Here is an 18393-nt window from a genome sequence, read left to right on the forward strand (position 1 = left end):
CTCCTGGGTTCTCTGCCAGGTGACCTCGGGCGGGTCACTGCACCCCTCTGGGCCTCATTTCCCTATCTGGACAAAAGGGGCCAAACGATGCTCCCAGCTCATCTCTTCAGGGCAGGGATTCCCTCTGTACAGCACCTTGCGTGCCAGGGCACGGATCTCAGCTGGGGGCCTCTGGGTGCTACCGGAATACACACAACACCCCTATTACTGCAATGGGGACAAGAGCAAATCTGCCCCAATCGCCGGAGTTGGGGGAGATGGAAGGGGACTAGTGCCAGGCTCTGCTCCTGGGTAAACTCATGCATGCCTGGGCGGGCCCTGGAGACAAGGATGTGGCCGGGATCAGAGCAGGGAGATGGGGCTGGAGTAGGCCAGGGAGAAGCTAGGAACCCCCAGGACCCTCTTCCCATCCTGGAGGTGGCTCCTTCTCCCTCCCTCACAATCCGCCCCCCCTCAAATTCACAGGTAGCTTCTGCACTCCCTGCACACAGTGGGCTGGGAGACAAGTGTTCATCTGCCCCACTCTGACACCCACTGCCGCCCGGAGCAGAAGCCTCCTCCCGCTGCAGAAAGGGCTCCACCTGGATTCGCTGCCATCTCGCTCTCCTGGCACCAGGCAGGGAGTTGGGGCCTTCGTGCCTGTGGCCAGGAACGAGTTAAGGGCGCCGTTTAATTCGTCCGTTAATCACAGTTACGAGGAGTAATGAGAGTCTCCCCCAAGCCTGGGTGTTTCTCTGCAGATTAAGCAGCAATTTGCATAGCCCCTTTATTCATCTTCACCTTCCCCTGCCACGGCGCCTCGTCCTTTCAGACACAGCCAAGCGCAGCCTGCGGCAGCGTTTGACAAATGGGTTCGCGGCGCGGGGGGTTTTGGGGGGGAGGCGGCGCGGGGGGCCAGGGCAGCGGGGCGACGTTAATGGATCGCCAAGGTGGGAAATAGCCCAGAACTTTGGATTAGACGTGCCGGAGAAGTTTAAATATTTCACCCGTGTTGATTTCAAATGGGGACCGGGCGGAGGGGCAATGGGGCAGGGAGGCCAGGCAGGGCATGGTGAGGTGCAAGGGCAGCAGGCAGGATGGGGCATCTCTGCCATGCTAAGGTAGGGCAGTGGGATGGGGTGGGGGCAAGGAGGCAGGGGAGATACCAGGCTAGGGCAGTGGGATTCAGCCAGAGAGTAGCTCCCCCCCAGAAGTGGTCCATCAGCTCAGTGTGGGGGAGTCCCGCTCACAGGGGGAAGGGCCGCGTTGGACCCCCCCTGTCCCAGCCGACCCTGCTAATGCCCGGCTGGGAGCACTAGGAACGGGGCTGTTTTGGATCCACAGGAATGCAAGGCTGGGGACCCTCGGGAGCGGACTCAGACACAGAGCAGGCCCACGGGGAGGTGGGTATTGAGGAGGGGATCAGGCCCGCACGGGCCAGCCGCACAAGGGAGCCCGACAAGGCTGGCTGAGCTGGGCCGAAAGGGCATGGCGAGGGCAGAGGTTGGGCTCATTCCATCCAGGAGCAGCTCAGCAGTGACCCCTCCTGGCTGGGCAAGGGAGCGGGATGGGGACAATCTCGCTGGGGCCACCTGAGGCAGAGTCCACAGCCCCTGCAGGTTCCCACAGGGGGATGTGGGGAGGAGGCGTCCACTGGGTGAGGAACCCCCCCACAGCCACTGCCCCTCGAGCGGTCGAGGGAGCTTGATCTGGAGCAGTAAGCTTGATCTGGAGCAGTAACTGCCGCCCAGCATGGGCTGGTCCGACTCCAGGCCTGGGAGCAGGATGGGGAAGGGGCCTGACTGGGGAGGGGGCTGGGGGAATGAGATGTGGGGGGAGGGATTAGGACAAGGCATGTGTGTGAGGGGAGCTGCCGCAGGCAGATGAGCTTCCGGTGTCTGGGCTGCAGCCTTATCACCCCCAAACCCAGCCTGGGGAGGCAGAGACCCAAAGGCGAAGCTGGTTACGAGTGGAGGAAGCTCTCAGGCCAGTTCCTCCCCTTTCACCCTGCAGGAGCTCAAAGCGCCCAGCCAGGCTGAGATGGCCCCTCGGTGGCCCTCTTGTCCCAGCGAGGGGCATCTGGGGTGGATGAAGGGCCTTGAGAGGAAAGTTACAGAACAAGGGATACCAGCAAAGGGCACTGAAAGCCCACTTCTGAAATCAACACACAGCTCAGCTCAACCTCTGGCCCCGTCAAACAGCGCCACGCCTGGGACCATCCCTGCCAAAGACGCTGTGCAGGGCAAAGCTGCATTGTTAACCGGGGGAACTCACTGCCCCTGGATTTATTCTGGCAAACAGCTGACAAGCTCTCTGCCTGCCTCACGTGTACCTAGCTGCAGAGGACGCCACCCGTGTGGGGGTGCCGGGGCAGAGCTGATGGGCCCTAATGGAGATTGGCAGCGCCTGTCCACGACAGCAGCTCACCAAGGGCTGGCCCCGTTGCCCACTGAACTCATGGGCTCTGGGCCCAGCCCGTAGGCAATGTCACCAGCACTATGTTATCAAGCTACAAGGGGCCCCAAGTCTGCTGCTGCAGGGTCTAGGTGCAGGGCAGGCCCAGTCCAGCAGCAAGCCCCACAGCAGAGGGCGGGGGCCTGCCAGGACACCCTAATGCCAGGCACCAGCTGTGCCAGGCCCCGTGGATTCCCTGCTATGTGGGGATGGTGGCACCGGGATGCCCCCAATGCTCTCTCCTCCCCCAGGGAGTCCCACAACAGCCGTGGATGCAGAGCCATCAGTCTCCAGCCCCTCACTGCTCACGGCAACGCCAGGCCTCTCCCCTGCTAGCTCGGCTTCGCCCCGTGCCACGCACCAACCCACGAGCACTAACCGGCCCAGCTGTGTCACCACCTACTCCTGGACTCTCACACTGCTCCTGGCACAATGCCCCTCCCTCAGCCCTTGTCTCTTTCTACCCCATCACCCGCCTCTCCCTACCCCCAAACCAACCTGGAGCCAAGTCGCTGCCCAGATCCCCACCTGCCTAGATTTCTCTGCTGGTGGGCTGCATCCCTTCTCCCACCCTGGATGTTCACACAGGGAACTCCTTGGGGCAGGGCGATCTCTTCCTCTCCAACTGCACAGCTCTGAGCACGTAGTGGGCGCTCTCCCCAACACTGCCAGAGCTGAGGTGGACCCCCCCCTCCTTGCGGGGAGGGCACAGCAGGAGCTGAGCAGAGAGCGGGGCTGGGGGAGGACTGGGGATGGGAGGTGGTTTCTTTTGAAACTCCAGGTAGCATCCAGGTCCACGCTGGAGGTGGGATGGAGAAGGAGATGGGACCAATGGGCTGGTGGGAGACGACAGGAGGCGGGACAGCAGACGGGATTGGATCAGTGGCCTGTGGCAGGGAGAGCCTGTGCAAAATAAACAGCTTCCCGGGGGTGCCCTCTACTGGCTGAAGAGCCACGAGGGGGTTACAGGCCTTCCAACCCCGGCACGGAGCTGGCCTTGGGGGCTGGCGAGCACTGGAGGGGGATCCAATCAGTGCAGGAGGTGCAAACGCTCCTTTCCTGTGCCTTGCCCACTCCCGCCATCACCGCCCCCCAAAGGGGGCGAGGCCGAGGGGTGACGCCTCTTGACGTTAATTGATCGGAGCGGTTGCCGGTGCCTTATCTCTCTCCCCCTTCTCCTGCGGATAGCGCGTGTCCGCCGGAGTCCGCGGGGTCGGTGATTAATAGGGACCATCACTCACTGTCCGAGCCGGTTGAAAGGCAGTGGGGAGGGGGCGGCCCTCCCCCACGACTGAGATAACAAGCAGCAGGAATAATGAGCGGTGTCACTCCACTTTTCATTTTGATGGAAAGTCATTACGGGAGTCAACGCCAGCGACAAAGAGCCATGAATCAACTGCTCTGCTATGAAATTAAAATTGAATCCCCCCCAAACCCTCACCCCAAAAGCCGCCCGGGAGCACAGCGGGAGGGGTGGGGCAGGGCCCAGCCTGGAGCAAGGCGTCAAGAGGGCCCCTGGGGAGCAGAGGCAGTTCCCAGCAGGCTGGGGGGCATTTCGCAGCACTGCCGGCCTCCGCACTTGACACGGGCCAGCTGGGTGCCACAGGCTGGACTGGGAGCTGTCTTGATAACAAGCAGCCAGGTAAAGCACTTGGCAGTGGCTTGATGGAAGAGCATCGGGCCGGGGGAAAGGAGGGCTCCTGCTGGCAGCCCCACTTCTTGCCTGACCCCGGCTCAGATCCCTAGACGCTGGGCCAATTGCGGGGGGAGCAGCTCCGGGGAAGGAACACTAGGTCCCCACCCAGTGACAATCTTCCTGCTCAAAGCGGGGCAGGGATCAGGGTCCCCGTGAGATGCACAGGGGGTCTGCCCTGATGCAGGGGGAGGAATCAGTGTCCTGGGTAGACGCACAGGGGAGGGGTCTCTGCCCCGTGCAGGGGGCGGGGCCAGCGTCCCAGTGAGAGACACTGCAGGCCGCGCCAGAGGAATCGAGCTGTGAATTCACATGAGGAGCAGGCTGAGGATGGAGCTTCCCCCACTTTATTGAACAATTCCCTCCTGGCTGCCTGGAGTCCCCGGAAAGGGCAAAAGCCGCAGTTAGCAGCCTTCCCCCCGTACACGTCTACTCCTTACAACGTGAGCAAGTCCTGATTAGCAGAGCCCTGGGGAAGCCTCCCCTGTCCAGCCCCTTCGGGGGACCCCGGCTCCGTAGGGGGCTGCGTCACCGTGGGGGGGTCACAGGGAGGTGCCCATCAGATTCACAGGGCGCCCGCTGTACCGTTTGGAAATGTCTGCTTCAATCTGAAAGACAGGGCACAGGTTCAGGCCCAGGGTGGGGTTACTGGGGGAGAGGGCAGCCCCCCCCAAGGATGACTGGTGGGAGGGGCAGGGACTCCATGGAGGGGGAGGAAGTGCTGAGGACAACGAAGCCTGAGTTACACAGGCTGGGAGCTGTCGTGCATGAAATCAAACTCAGGGGCCTGCGGCTACATGGGAAAGAAAGGGGGCACCATGCGGGCAGCATCTGATTCGGGACCCCTACGTCACAGGGAGGGGGCACCGTGAGGGTGAGATCTGACTGGGGCCCCGTGTCACAGAGAGGGGGGGGCGCCGTGTGGGTCAGATCTGACTTGGGAGCCCTGCCTCATGGGGGAGGCGGCGCTGCACAGATCTGACGGGGGGGGGGCCCCGCGCCATGGGTGAGATCTGACTTGTGGGCCCCGCGTCATGGCCAGGGGGCACCACGCAGGTGAGATCTGACTCGGGGGCCCCGCCCCACAGGGGCGAGATCGCACCAGCGGCCCCGTGTCCCAAGGCCCGGGGCGCCGGGGGCCCTTCCCCATTTCTCACCAGTTTCTGCAGCTCCTTGGTTTTGTGCACCAGCAGGTCGAGTTTGGGCTCGAGGGCACCCTGCTCCTCCAGCACCTCCTGTCTCTTCTGCGCCGTGAGCTCCTTCTTCAGCACCAGCAGCTCCGCCTGCTTCAGCTTCTGGAGCAGGAGCTCGCTCACACGGCCCACGTACCTGCCCCACGAGACCCAGGTGCGCCATCAACACCCTCCCCTCCAATGCCACCAAGACCACTGTCCCCCCGCCCCCCCCCCGCCAAGGGGCTGCCTCTGCAAAGGCTACCCCAGAGCTAGCTTCACTCTGTCCCCCCGACCCTAGCGTCCCCTCCCTTGAGGACAAACCTCCCCATCCCCACAGGAAAGAACGGGCTCGCCCCCCTACAGCGCAGGCTGGGAGAGAGGAGGGGGCCCCCACGCACCTCGGGGAGGCCAGGATCAGGAAGAGGTGCTGCATCCGCAGGTTGATCAGCCGGCCAATCAGCTCCCGGACAGCCGCCGCCATGGCGCCCACCTTCTCTGCGGTCTGGCCCTGCAGGACGGGCGGGGCCAGCTGGAACTGGCTCACTGACACCACGTCGGCCTCTTCGCTCATTTCCACGATGCGCTGGGACAGGAAGGTCTCTAGCTGGGGAGGGGCGGGGAGGCGGAGAGTGGGGAGCAGGCGTGGACACCCCGGCGTACGCGGAGCACGGCCCTTTCAAACCCCTTGGAGAACACAGAGTTCCCGCAGCCCAGGAGAGGCCCGGATGCGGGGCCCCTTCCCACCCATGAGCCAGCTCAGCCCTCACTAGAAAGGCAGAAATCCTTTGGATGCAGGCTCTGGGCAGAGCTCCCAGGAAATAACCAGGAGTTTGGATCGCTGGGTTCTGTTGCCAGCTCTGGGGGCTCCAACTGTCAGAACAAGGGGGTCTGGAACTCAGGACTCCTGGGTTCTATTCCAGGCTTTGCCATTGAGGCAGTATGTCTTAGACTGCTCCGTGACTCAGTTTCCCCAGGTGTATGAGGGGGGATAGCAACATACCCCACTCCCCCTTAATTCCTTAGTGTGTGCTAAGCCCTGTCCCGGGATACCTCCATCAGCTCGTCGATGAACTGGCTCCGGGTCTCCGGGTTCTCCAGGAGGGTCAGAGCATCAGGCCCTCGGGCGACTCCATCTGGGACTGAACAGGAGAAGCACACAGGGCAGGGGGAGACCTCACTGAGCAGCCGCGGAGGGTCTGGGTGGGCTCCCCACCCGGGCACCAGATCGCCTCGAGTCACTGCCCCTCACCACAGCGCTCCACATGCTTTCCTGGGGCAGCCACCCAGCAAGACCAGCCTGGCGAGCACAGCGCTGGGCCCAGCCGCCCTGGCGAAGCCCCCAGGGGAGCAGCCGGCCTCCTTCCAGACCTGGCATCCTTCTGCATTGAGAGCCAATGCGAACCCAGTGCCCGAGGTAGGACGTGCCATCCCCCGGCGCCCTCTAGTGGCTACCTGATTTTCCTTCTGGTGCTAGCTCCACTCACATGCCAGGTGTGCCCCGCTGGCCGTGCCAGGGGCCTGACTCCCTTCCCCCACCCCAGGAAAAGCTCTGCTGGCTCCATGCATTTGGGAACCTCAGCCCCCACCGCCCTGTCCCTTCCGAGCAAAATTCCCCCCACCAACACCCCCGAGCTCCGCCAGGGAGTCAGCCGGCACCCCAGTGTGACAGAGTCTCTGAGGCCAATATCGGCGCAGGTTAGAGACTGGGAAGGAGAAGGCCACAGACAGGCACCTTGGAGGGTGGCGGAGGTTACGATCCCAGCTGCACGGTTCTCAAATACATTCCCCGCCCTGCCTCCGCACCAGCTGCCTACCCCACTTTGCTCGACTGCCCCTGACACTGCCAGCCGCCCCGGGGCTGCGGAGAGACAGAGAACGAGGACCTTACCCTGGATGCCAGCCTCCAGCACCGTGATCTGCACCGGGTCACCGCCACTCCCGTCTCCCCAGTCTATCCCGTCAGTGCCGGCTCCCTGCAGCGAGTCAAACGCAGCCTCCTGTAAGAACAGGCGCTCTGCCCCATAGCGCCGCCCCCAGGATGGGAGCCCTGAGCTGCCCTCGCCTTGAGAGAGAAGCAGCCAAGAGCTAGCACTTTACATAGGATCATCCCCATTTTACAGACAGGGAAACTGAGGCATGGGGCGGGAACTCACTCAGCGGGGCCAGTGGCAGCGCTGGGAATGGAACCCAGGTCTGAGTCCCAGTCCAGTGCTCTAGCCACTAGGCCACATTGCCTCCACAGTTTACGCCTTCCCCCAGGGTCCCAGCCAGACCGGATCCAGCCTGTACTGTGCGGCACAGCTGTGATCCCATGGGGTGAGTAGCTGCCCGGCTGGTGGCTGCTCAGCAGGGGGAAGAGGGGTACAGCACACACCCACCTGTGGGTCAGGTTCCAGCGAGATCCCCCAGTCCACCTCCTCGGCCTGGGTTCCGTCTTCACCAGAGATGCTGTAATCAACCCCCACGGGAGCAGGTGCGGACTCCACCCCTAAGTCCCCCCAGTCGATCTGCAATGAGAAGAGCAAGACACCCCCCGAGAGAGGAGCTCTAATCGGCACCAGGCTGCGAGAGCCTGGAGCATGGGGCTGCCTGCCCTTGTGCTCTCTCTATCTGGCAGCTCCAGGCTGAGCTGATCTCCTTGGCCCACGAAGACACCTCTCCTCTCGCTGCTCTGGACCCCCAGGCGCTATCCCGGCTCGCTCTGGAAGATGCTGCCCAAGCACCTGGGAGACCAGCGTCCCCTTCACACAAGCCAGGGGTGACCCTCAGAAGCTTGTTTCAGATGCTCTCCGGGAGGCTGGAAATCACGCCAGAAGTCCCGGAGGAGCCGCCGGTTCTCGTGGTACCTCGGCATGACCAGGCAGCGCTGGAAAGCGCAGGGAGGAGGGTGATCCTGTATGTTTACACTGCACGGAAGGACCCCTCAAGCGCTAGGGATTCCTTCCCCCAGCAAAGAAATGCAGCCACCTCTGGGGCGGAACCAGTGCCCAGCGCAGCCTACAGCATGGAGGGGAAGGAACATTCTGGCCAAGGACCCAGGAGCAAACCCCAGAGCAAACCACAGGACCTGTGAGCTCCATGCAGAGCAGAGAGGACCTGCTTTTCTCAGGTCTCTGCCTGCCAGTGAACTCCTGGGACTCAACTTCTCTCCCTGGGGAAGATGCAGGGCTGAGTCGGCCTGGCTGGGAATGAGAATAAGCCAATCAGGAAAGACTGGGTTGAGTCTGGGTCAATTCACTGGGCCTGCCCCACTGCCTCTGTACCATGCAAGGCAAACTGGGCATTTAGACTTGGGCCCACCTGCTTAGCAACCCCCCTCGGGCCATAGTCTCTTCCATTCGATGGCAGCCTGGCCGGCACCTACCGCCTCCTCGTCCTGCTTCTCGGGCGCCTCCTCCGCCCGTGGGCGCTCCACCGTGGTGGGCTCCACCCCCCTCCTCCACTCATAGACAGTCGTGTTCCCGCGCTCCTGCACGTGCCGCAGCAGGGGTACCACCCGCTCCGGGGGGCTGGAACACACGACAGGGCCGGGGCAGCGTCAGGGCAGCCGGGCACTGGGAGCCCTTCTGCTCCTGCCAGCTGCACCGATGCACGCAGTGCCACGGGGCTCCGGGGGAGCAGGCTGGGGGTCTGCATCAGCTGTGAGGGCCTCAGCTCAGCTCTGAGCGGGGAATCTCCCTGACAGCGGCTGCCAGGAGCGGCAACAAGGACCCCGCTCGACTCTCTGGCACTGAGATAACGACCCCTTCTCCCAGCACTGCCACAAGCTGGACGTGGGCGGCTCAGAGAGGGGGAACATAGAGCCCAGAGATGGCAATTTACAGCCACCTTTCTCCTTGCAGTCACAGCAACCTTATTTGGATTTAAAGCAGGCTTATTGCGGTCTCTGATCCTCCCAGCCAAGGAGGGATGGGGAAGCTTGGAGAGACACCAAGGAGCCAGCAAACCAGGCAGCTCACTCCTGCTGAGAGGGTCTGGGACTGAGCCCAGCAGTGCTCTGTCCGGAACGGGGGTATTTAAAGATGGCCCCAAAACAGCCAGGAAAAGCCCAGGGCTTCCACAATCAGCAAATTCCAAGGGCAGATCTCAGCTGGGAAACTGAGCAGCAAAGGTGGGTGTGAAACCAGAGCCAGGGCGCGGGGCGGGAGGGTTAGACCTCCAGAAACCACGTACCGGCAGGATCGGGGAGGGAGGAAAGAGACACCCTGGAGCAGAAGGAAGCTCCAGAATCCCCCTCCCACTCAGAGGCTCTGCACATCTGGCCTGCCTGCCCCTTAACATGCCCGGACCGGGGAGCGACCCAGCCCAGCAGCGTTAACACCTCTGGATTCAAATTCCGGAGCACAGGGAGTCTCAGCACAGAGGATCAACACCTGCTCGAATTGGGGGAGAGGAGAGGGACCAGTCTGCCTCCCCCCTCGCTCTGTTTGGCGTTCCCAGTGCAGGTGTTTGGTTACCTCTCACACACGAACTGCACACAGGCCTGGTATGAATCGATGGCTTCCGAGAGCACCCGGGCCCCGGCCCCGATCTCAGTCAGCAGCGCCGGCAGGTCCTTCACCAAGGCCAGCAGCTCCCGCCGCACGTTATCACCCTGCCCAGTGAGAACAAGCGGGGATGCATTAGAGCAGGGACCCGGGTACTCAGGTCACCAGCCAAACCACAGGGCTAGCTTGGGCTGCCAGGATGGAGCATTTGATCCCAGCAAAGGGCAATGGGTGGAGGAAGGAGCCCTAGAGAATGCTGGAACGCAAGCTGACCTAAGGCCAGGAGACCACCAACAGAGCCAGGGGGAGCTGGGGTGGGGTTGCCAGGGGACAGCCCCCGGGGAAGATGCTCAGCTGCTGGAGCGCAGAACAGGCAGGAGCAAGTGGATCCGATTGTCCTGTCAGCATGTGGTGCTGAAGCGGCAGGTGGGGCAGCTGATGAGAAGCAGAGGAACCGGAGCCCAGTGGATCTGCAGGGGTGAGCAGTGGTAGAACGAGCAGTCCCACGGGCACAAACCTGGCACTAGCAGCCTGGGCGCAAGGAGCCAGCTCAATACTGGGTGTGGGGGTGGAAGAGGCAGTTTCCAATGCAGGTGTCCCCCTCGGACAGGCACATCTGGCCCTCGGCTGCTCAGACAGCCTGCCAGGGGTGCGGGGAAGGCATGCCCAGGGTCCTGGCGAGGCCCCGAGGTTTGGAAACGGGGAGGTTCCCGGGACAAGCCATTGGTAACAGGCAGGTGAGGAAGAGCCAGGGGCAGGGCTGTTCAGGGCACCGGTGGGAATGGCTGTGCAGTGCTGAGAGCGGTCCAATACCATGGGGGTGGGTCACTGGAGAGGGCACTGAAGGCCCAGGGATCTAAGTGATGGGGAGAGGTGGCAGGAGCTGGGACCCTCTCAGAAAGAAGAGACCCAGCCCACCCCGGGCACAGGGGGGCACATGGCGAGCGCTGTGCGGGGCTAAGGCGTTGCCCACGCTCTCTGAGCAGGCCCAGCCCCTCCCGGGCACGGGGGGGGCACACGGTGGGTGCTGTGCGGGGCTAAGGCGTTGCCCACGCTCTCTGAGCAGGCCCGGCCCCTCCTGGGCACAGGGGGGGCACATGGCGAGCGCTGTGCAGGGCTAAGGCAGTGTCCAGGCTCTCTGAGCAGGCCCGGCCCCTCCCGGGCACAGGGGGGGCACATGGCGAGCGCTGTGCGGGGCTAAGGCAGCGTCCAGGCTCTCTGAGCAGGCCCGGCCCCTCCCGGGCACAGGGGGGGCACACAGTGGGTGCTGTGCGGGGCTAAGGCAGCGTCCAGGCTCTCTGAGCAGGCCCGGCCCCTCCCGGGCACGGGGGGCACATGGCGAGCGCTGTGCGGGGCTAAGGCGTTGCCCAGGCTCTCTGAGCAGGCCCGGCCCCTCCCGGGCACAGGGGGGCACACGGTGGGCGCTGTGCGGAGCTAAGGCAGCGTCCAGGCTCTCTGAGCAGGCCCGGCCCCTCCCGGGCACAGGGGGGGGCACGGTGGGCGCTGTGTGGGGCTAAGGCAGCGTCCAGGCTCTCTGAGCAGGCCCGGCCCCTCCGGGGCCCAGCGAGGGACTCACAGTGATGCCGTACTGCTTGCAGGAGGCGTAGAAGCGCTCCCGCATCTCGGCGGCCCCCAGCTGGCACTCCTCCTCCTTGCGGCTGCACTCCTGCTGCAACTGCTGACACTTGCTGATCTGCTTCTTCAGGGACGGGATCTCGTAGCTGACGTTGCGCAGGAGCAGGCTGGCGAGCTCCACTGTGGGGGGGGGGGAAGGGACAGACAGGAGAGGAGACGCGTGGGGCACCGTCCTTTCCTACCTGGAAAGCCAGGCCAAGCGCTGGCAGGCGCCCAGGTTACGGGGCCGAACAGCCCCTAAGCCGAGGCCGCAGGAGGATTCTCTCTCCTAGCGCTGCCCCACTCGCCCCAGCCCCACCACTCACTTTAAGGACATGCAATTCCAGTGCTGAGCAGTGGGCCGGGAGAGCGAAGGCTCCTATGCCAGAACGGGCACAGTGCTCAAGCCACCGCAGCCACGTCCCCGCCACCCCTGCCTACGTGCCTCAGTTCTGACACCGCTGAGATGGTTAGTGCCGCCGGTGCAGAACGGCTTCTGTGCTCCCCGCCCTCACGCGGCTCTGGGTGAATGACTCCTTTATACGGGCTGCAAAAGGCAGAGGGAAGTGGGGATGGGACAGGACGCAGGGACCTGGCTCAGCACGTGAGAGCTGGGAGTACAGGTGAGCTCACGCCAGGCAGATGCCATCCCCAGCAAGTCACACCCAGAGCTCCGGCAGGAAGAAAGCAGGCGGCTGCCCCCTGCTAAACACCTGCATGTCCCACTGCGGTGAGGTGAGGCTGCCTTACCTAGGTAGGTGTTTTCCTTTTCATACAGGGACAGGATCTCCTGCCAGTCCTGCAACAGAGAGCAGAAGAAGGGAGAGGCTGAGATGATGCCAAATGCAGCTGGAGCAGCACAAAGCCCCTGAGCACCAGCCCACGCAGCGTGAGAGCCAAAGAACAAGCAGGGGCAGGGCACGCGGCCACACTTGGCGGCGAAGGGGGAGTTCAGTGCTTGGGAAAGGTGCCCAGAGCCAATCAGGCAATGGCAGCACAAGCTTCCCGCAGACCCGTGGCTCAGTGGTGCAGGGCCTCTCAGCTGAGATGGTGGGCTGTGCGCCAGGTACCCTCTAACACAGGCACTGAACTGACAGCATCCACCCATCTGGGTTGATTAGTGGATACAGCACCTGACTGAGCCTCAAGAGACCTGGGTTCTAATCCTGGCTCTGCCACAGGCCTGCTGAGTGACCTGGGGCAAATCACTTCCCTGCTCCGTGCCTCAATTTCCCCATCTGTACAATGGAGATGATGACACTGATGGAAAGCACTAGATAAGAGCTAGGGATTATTGTTACTCGTTTCACATAGGGGCTGCTGTACAGGCCCGAGAGCAACAGCTTCTAATTGCTGTTGACTCAGGCTGGATTCGAATCGGCACCCTAGAGACGTTGGCTCCATGCATCCCGCTAACAGCCCAGCCCAGCCCGACTTGCTTGAAAGTGGAACCAACTTGGCAAATTCTTGGACAAGTCCGACTCCACGGGCTGCTCACCTTCATACGCTGGGAAGAGTAGCGACCAAAGATGTTTTTAGTGGAGGCCTCGGTCCCTTTAAGAATTTCCACAATCCTCAGGCAGTGAAAATAGTGAATATCTGGAATGAAACAGAGAGAGCTGAGATGGCAGCAGACGGGATGCGATGCCCTTCCCCCCCTCAGCCCCGGGTGACAGGGTGAGGAGCCCAGGTTTGCTGAGCACAGCTCCAGCCCTTGGCACTGTACACTGGGGCAGCAACAGGGCAAGGGGGCACATGTCACTGGGCTTCTGTCTCCTTTCTAAACAGGGACGTTTGTAATACCCGAAGCCCTTGGGGCTGGATTCCTCTGGCATCTGCAATGGGCCTAGTGCATGCGAGAGGTGACTGGGGGCAGGGAGGGAGACACACAAGCACCTCAGCCCCAGGATGGACACGCTCACGACCCTCGATCGCAGCAGCGAACTGCTACTGGGGCTACAGAATGCCAAGCAACTGACCAGGCCCCACGGACGTCAACAGCCTTCATGGCAAATCCCCTGCATTAATGGGTCCCGCCACCCCTGCTTCAGATGCTGGCACCCAAGCCTGCGTCAGGGAGATCCTCCCCCCACCCAGCTCCACTCACAGGATCCCGAGAGCAGCTGCTTGATCTCCTCGCTCTCCGGCATGTCCTGAATGGCCACGTTGATCTTCTCCCGGATAGTCAGCACGTGGCTCTGCCATTTCAGGTTGCAGTGTCTCCTGTCCACCAGCCAGTCTGTAGCGGGGACACACGGACGTTAAACACCTCGGTGTCCGCCAGCAGGAGCGAGGGGCAGCCGGGAGACAGCAGAGGGAGGGCACTGCTGGGGGTGCGTTTCCGGTCATTGGCTCAGGGACAGGAGTCCCTCACCTCTATGCAGCTGCTGCAAACGCGGTCAAAATGGGTAGTGACATGGGTAGTGACTAGAAGCCATCGTCACCCTCTGGCGGCTGTTCAGTAGCCTCTCTGAGCTGGAGGGTCTCCGGGGGGGGCTGCAACACAAGCTCCCCCCCCACTCCTTGCTGCCTGTCTCAGCAGAGAGAGATAAAGAATGAACTAACTTCTCTCTTACTTCCCTGAGCAGGGAGGAGGCACGTCAGTGTGCTTGGGGATCCGCACCTGGCCTGTTCGGGGGATTAAGGGAGGACTCCAGTCGCCAGGACTGGCAAGCCAGCACCCCACCCATACGCTGACCCCACTAATCTATACAAGGCCTGTGCTGACAGGGGCAACTCTGCTCCGCTTCCTCTGGGGTTTCATCCCAACGGGAGAAATGAAGACAAATTCTCCTAATTCCTGAGTCCTGTTGAAATCAGAAGGACATGAGCTTCACAGTGGAAGGAAACTTCTGCGCGTGCTGACAGCCAGTTCTCTGGCCGACCTAACCCCTCACCCTCTCCACCATGTGCCCCTCTCCCGGTGCATAAAAACGTGCACCACAATGCCCTCCCTCTCCAGCCAGAGACAGGAGCGAGTATCTTACCTAGCAGCTTGCTTGTCTGGATGTCAATCGGCAAATTCTGACAGTCCTGGCGAAGAGAGACATACATTGCAATAAACAGGGAGAATCTTCTGGATGAACAAAGCCTGATAATGCAGGGAACAAAGCCAGTGCACGGCCTGTAATCCTCCCCATCCAACACATCTTCCCACCCACACTCCTAGCATCTGCCATCTTCCAGCATTTCCTGCTCCGAGCCCATCTCTGACACTCTCCTGCAACCCCAGCTCCTAGCAAACGATGCTCCCCAGCCCTGGGGTTCCATGTCCTAACAGAGGGCAAAGGTCTAGTCTCTTGCGGTGCTGATCCCAGACTTGGATGCTCTACTTTCCTGGACAGACAAAAGACGTCTGGGGACAACGGGTGAGGTTACGCTCAGCCAGCATATGACAAATGCATTGTCACGACCGCACCAAACGTTTGCAACTGTTTTTGTTTGGAGACCAAAGTCGGCGGGAGGGTGAGATTTCCACCAGAACTCTGAAAACAGCCGACCTAGTACAGGGAGTGCAGGAGATGGAACTCAGACAGCAGTCAGGCCTAGACTGGGGAACTCCCTGCCACAAGAGATCCAAAGGACTAGGGGTCCCACGGTACTTAGAACTAAATGCAAAGATTTAGCTCGCCTACAACACCTCTAGACATATGCACACACGGACTCAGTGTAACCTGCCTGATTAAGAGAATTTAGTGTGTTTGGGTTTGACTCTTCCAGGAGTAAAACAGAGAGAAGTTACTTCTCAATTGTTTCTTTGAAGGACTTGGGCCTAAGTGCCTCTTAGGTATCTAGGCATCTAACTCCCGTAGGTACCTAAATATCACTGGGGATCTGGGCCTTAGATACCAGGGGGATGAGGGCCATGTGAACACCCAGGCATACAGATCAGAGCAGCGGTTCTCAAGCTTTCCCACCGTGGGGCCCTTCACTCCTCCATCGACCTGTTCCACAGTGGAAGCCCCTCCAGTCTAGCTGAGACTCCCCTCCAGCGTATCATGGGAAGGGGAGCAGCTCTGACACCTGCTCAACACCCCCAGCTTGAGAAGCCAGGCCTCAGAGACTGTATACGGCGCAAATCCAAGACAACCAGCACCCCCAGGGAAGGGGGGGGCGCTGCTCTGGCGGGGGGGGGAGAGACACTTTTCGGGGGGTTGCTCTGGCGGGGGGGAGGCTGCTCTGGCGAGGCAGGGAGGACACTCTCCTGGGGGGCTGCTCTGGCGGGGGGGAGAGGACACTCTCCTGGGGGGCTGCTCTGGCAGGGGGGGGAGAGGACACTCTCCTGGGGAGGGGGGCCGCTCTGGCAGGGGGGGGAGCTCTGGCAGCGGGGGAGACAGACACTCTTCGGGGGGGGTTGCTCAGGGAGGGGAGAACACTCTCCGGGGGGGACGCTCTGGCGGGGGGAGAGAGAACACTCTCGGGGGGGAGGCCGCTCTGGCGGGGGGGGGAAGACGGACACTCTCCGGGGGGGACGCTCTGGCGGCGGGGGGGGGAGACGGACACTCTCCGGGGGGAGGGCCGCTCTGGTGGGGGGAGAGAGAACACTCTTGGGGGGGGGGGCCGCTCTGGCGGGGTGGTGGGAGACGGACACTCTCCGGGGGGGGGGGGGGCCGCTCTGGTGGGAGAGGGGGAGAGGACACTCTCCGGGGGGGGCCGCTCCGGCGGGGGGGGGGGGAGACGGACACTCTCCGGGGGGGGGGCCGCTCCGGCGGGGGGGAGGGGAGACGGACACTCTCCGGGGGGGGGGCCGCTCCGGCGGGGGGGAGGAGAGGACACTCTCCGGGGGGGGGCTGCTCCGGCGGGGGGGAGGAGAGGACACTCTCCGGGGGGGGGCCGCTCTGGTGGGAGAGGACACTCTCCGGGGGGGGCCGCTCTGGTGGGAGGGGGGGAGAGGACACTCTCCGGGGGGGGGGCCGCTCTGGCGGGGGGGGGAGACGGACACTCTGCGGGGGGGGCCGCTCTGGTGGGAGGGGGGGAGAGGACACTCTCCGGGGGGGGCCGCTCTGGTGGGAGGGGGGGGAGAGGACACTCTCCGGGGGGGGGGGCCGCTCTGGCGGGGGGGGGAGACGGACACTCTGCGGGGGGGGCCGCTCTGGCGGGAGGGGGAGAGGACACTCTGGCGGGAGGGGGAGAGGACACTCTCCGGGGGGGGGCCGCTCTGGCGGGGGGAGAGAGGACATTCTCCGGGGGGGGGGCCGCTCTGGCGGGGGGCGGGAGAGGACACTCTCCGGGGGGGGGCCGCTCTGGCGGGGGGGGGAGACGGACACTCTCCGGGGGGGGGCCGCTCTGGCGGGGGGGGGGGAGACGGACACTCTCCGGGGGGGGGCCGCTCTGGCGGGGGGCGGGGAGACGGACACTCTCCGGGGGGGGGCCGCTCTGGCGTGGGGGGGGGAGAGGACACTCTCCGGGGGGGGCCGCTCTGGTGGGAGGGGGGAGAGGACACTCTCGGGGGGGGGGGGCGCTCTGGTGGGAGGGGGGGGAGAGGACACTCTCTGGGGGGGGGGACCGCTCTGGTGGGAGGGGGGGGAGAGGACACTCTCTGGGGGGGGGGCCGCTCTGGCGGGGGGGGGGAGACGGACACTCTCCGGGGGGGGGACCGCTCTGGCGGGGGGGGGAGAGGACACTCTCCGGGGGGCGCCGCTCCCACCTGCATGCCCCTCCGGCCTCGCTCCTTTCCGCTCGACCCTGTCCCCGGCCGAAATTTGGAAACTCCGCCCCCTCCCCCCCAGCCAATCACCGGGCAGCGCCCCGGGACGGCGCCACCAATCAGGACGTACGCGCGCACGGGGTTACCGCGCCCAATCCAAGGGAAGCAAAGTGCAACGTGCCCGCGCTCCGATTGGCTGGAGCGAGGGGGGCGCTTTGACCAATTAGAACGTGGCTGGGAGGGGGACAGTGGCGACAACTGCCCGGCAGGTGGCCCCAAAGAGCTGTAATCTCAGGCGCGAACGGGGGGGCGAAAAATGTGCTCTACGACGCACGCGCAGTCAGGGTTAGGTTACCCCCACGTGCTGTGTGCATTTGAACCCAGCCCTAGCCCCCAGCTGGCCTGGCAGCAGCACCGGGGCACCCTGGGACCTCAGCTCCCTGCAGTGGGTGCAGGGTGCAGCAGTCGGTTAAGTTAGCTGGAATACATGGGCCAAAGGTGTTCACATCACCCACTCACTGTCCAACAGCATTAAACAAGGTCCGGGGTAGAGACCTCAGCCTGCCTAGTGTCGCAGCAAAGACAGCCCTGAAAACCCTCCCAGCCTTTCCTTAAAGAGGCAGAAAAGACGGGAAAACAGCGGAAGCCTTTGAAACGTAAAGGACCGAGTCAGGCTTTCGTTCTAGCACGTCCCTTGAGCTGCAGAGAGGCTTTCGAAGGAAAAGCCCCCTTGTCTGACAGCATCAAACGTATGCAGGGTCGGTCCCACGATAGTAGCGAGACAAGGCGGGTGAGGGAATATCTTCCTGGACCAACGTCTGTTGGTGAGAGAGACGAGCTTCCTGAAGAAGAGCTCGAAAATCTGTCTTTCTCACCATCAGACGTTGGTCCAGTAAAAGATATGACCTCACCCACCGAGTCTCAAAACATGGTAATAACTGTCCTTTCGCAGAAAAGCAAAGACCTTAACAAGGGCTGCGGTGGCTGTTATTACAGTCCGATCCCATTTCATCCCAGGTGGCATTTTGGATTTAGCTGGAGGAGGCAGATGTGTGATGCTATCTAGCTCCCTCTCTCTGACCTGGTCTGGTCAGGACATCTCTTTAAGATTAGGAGGATGAAGACCCAGGGACTTTGGAAACTGTGGGTGGCAGCCATGCTGGTGAAACTTGCTCCAGTGGCCTCCATCTGTTCTTCTGTCTTTTCTCCCCAAAGTCTTTTTCTTTAAGGACCAAAAAAAGGAGTGATGGGTAGACTAGCCCACCCCTTATTTTGTCCACCAATTAGGCCCAATATCTGACACATCCATTTTCATTCATTAATTTCTGGTTCCACTTCTATCTT

General features: G+C 62.6%; 1 protein-coding gene across 2 annotated transcripts; it reads right to left on the reverse strand.

The window, feature by feature from the left end:
- Positions 1-3749: 3749 nt before the first annotated feature.
- Positions 3750-17104, reverse strand: CDK5RAP3 (CDK5 regulatory subunit associated protein 3). Of its 2 annotated transcripts, XM_077806443.1 has the most exons (14): positions 17050-17104; positions 14390-14435; positions 13510-13641; positions 12901-13001; positions 12153-12201; positions 11365-11543; positions 9759-9895; positions 8666-8810; positions 7680-7808; positions 7190-7274; positions 6352-6440; positions 5700-5905; positions 5284-5455; positions 3750-4734 (listed from the first exon to the last, which is right to left on the reverse strand). In XM_077806443.1, the coding sequence occupies exons 1-14, from the start codon at positions 17053-17055 to the stop codon at positions 4669-4671; spliced, it is 1542 nt and encodes a 513-aa protein (XP_077662569.1). In that variant the 5' UTR covers positions 17056-17104; the 3' UTR covers positions 3750-4668. The 2 variants fall into 2 exon arrangements, with proteins under 2 accessions (XP_077662569.1, XP_077662568.1); XM_077806442.1 differs by lacking the exon at positions 17050-17104 and having other exon boundaries at positions 14390-14456.
- Between the last annotated feature and the right edge of the window lie 1289 nt (positions 17105-18393).

Source organism: Eretmochelys imbricata, chromosome 27, assembly GCF_965152235.1.
Source record: "Eretmochelys imbricata isolate rEreImb1 chromosome 27, rEreImb1.hap1, whole genome shotgun sequence".
NCBI lineage: Eukaryota > Metazoa > Chordata > Testudines > Cheloniidae > Eretmochelys > Eretmochelys imbricata.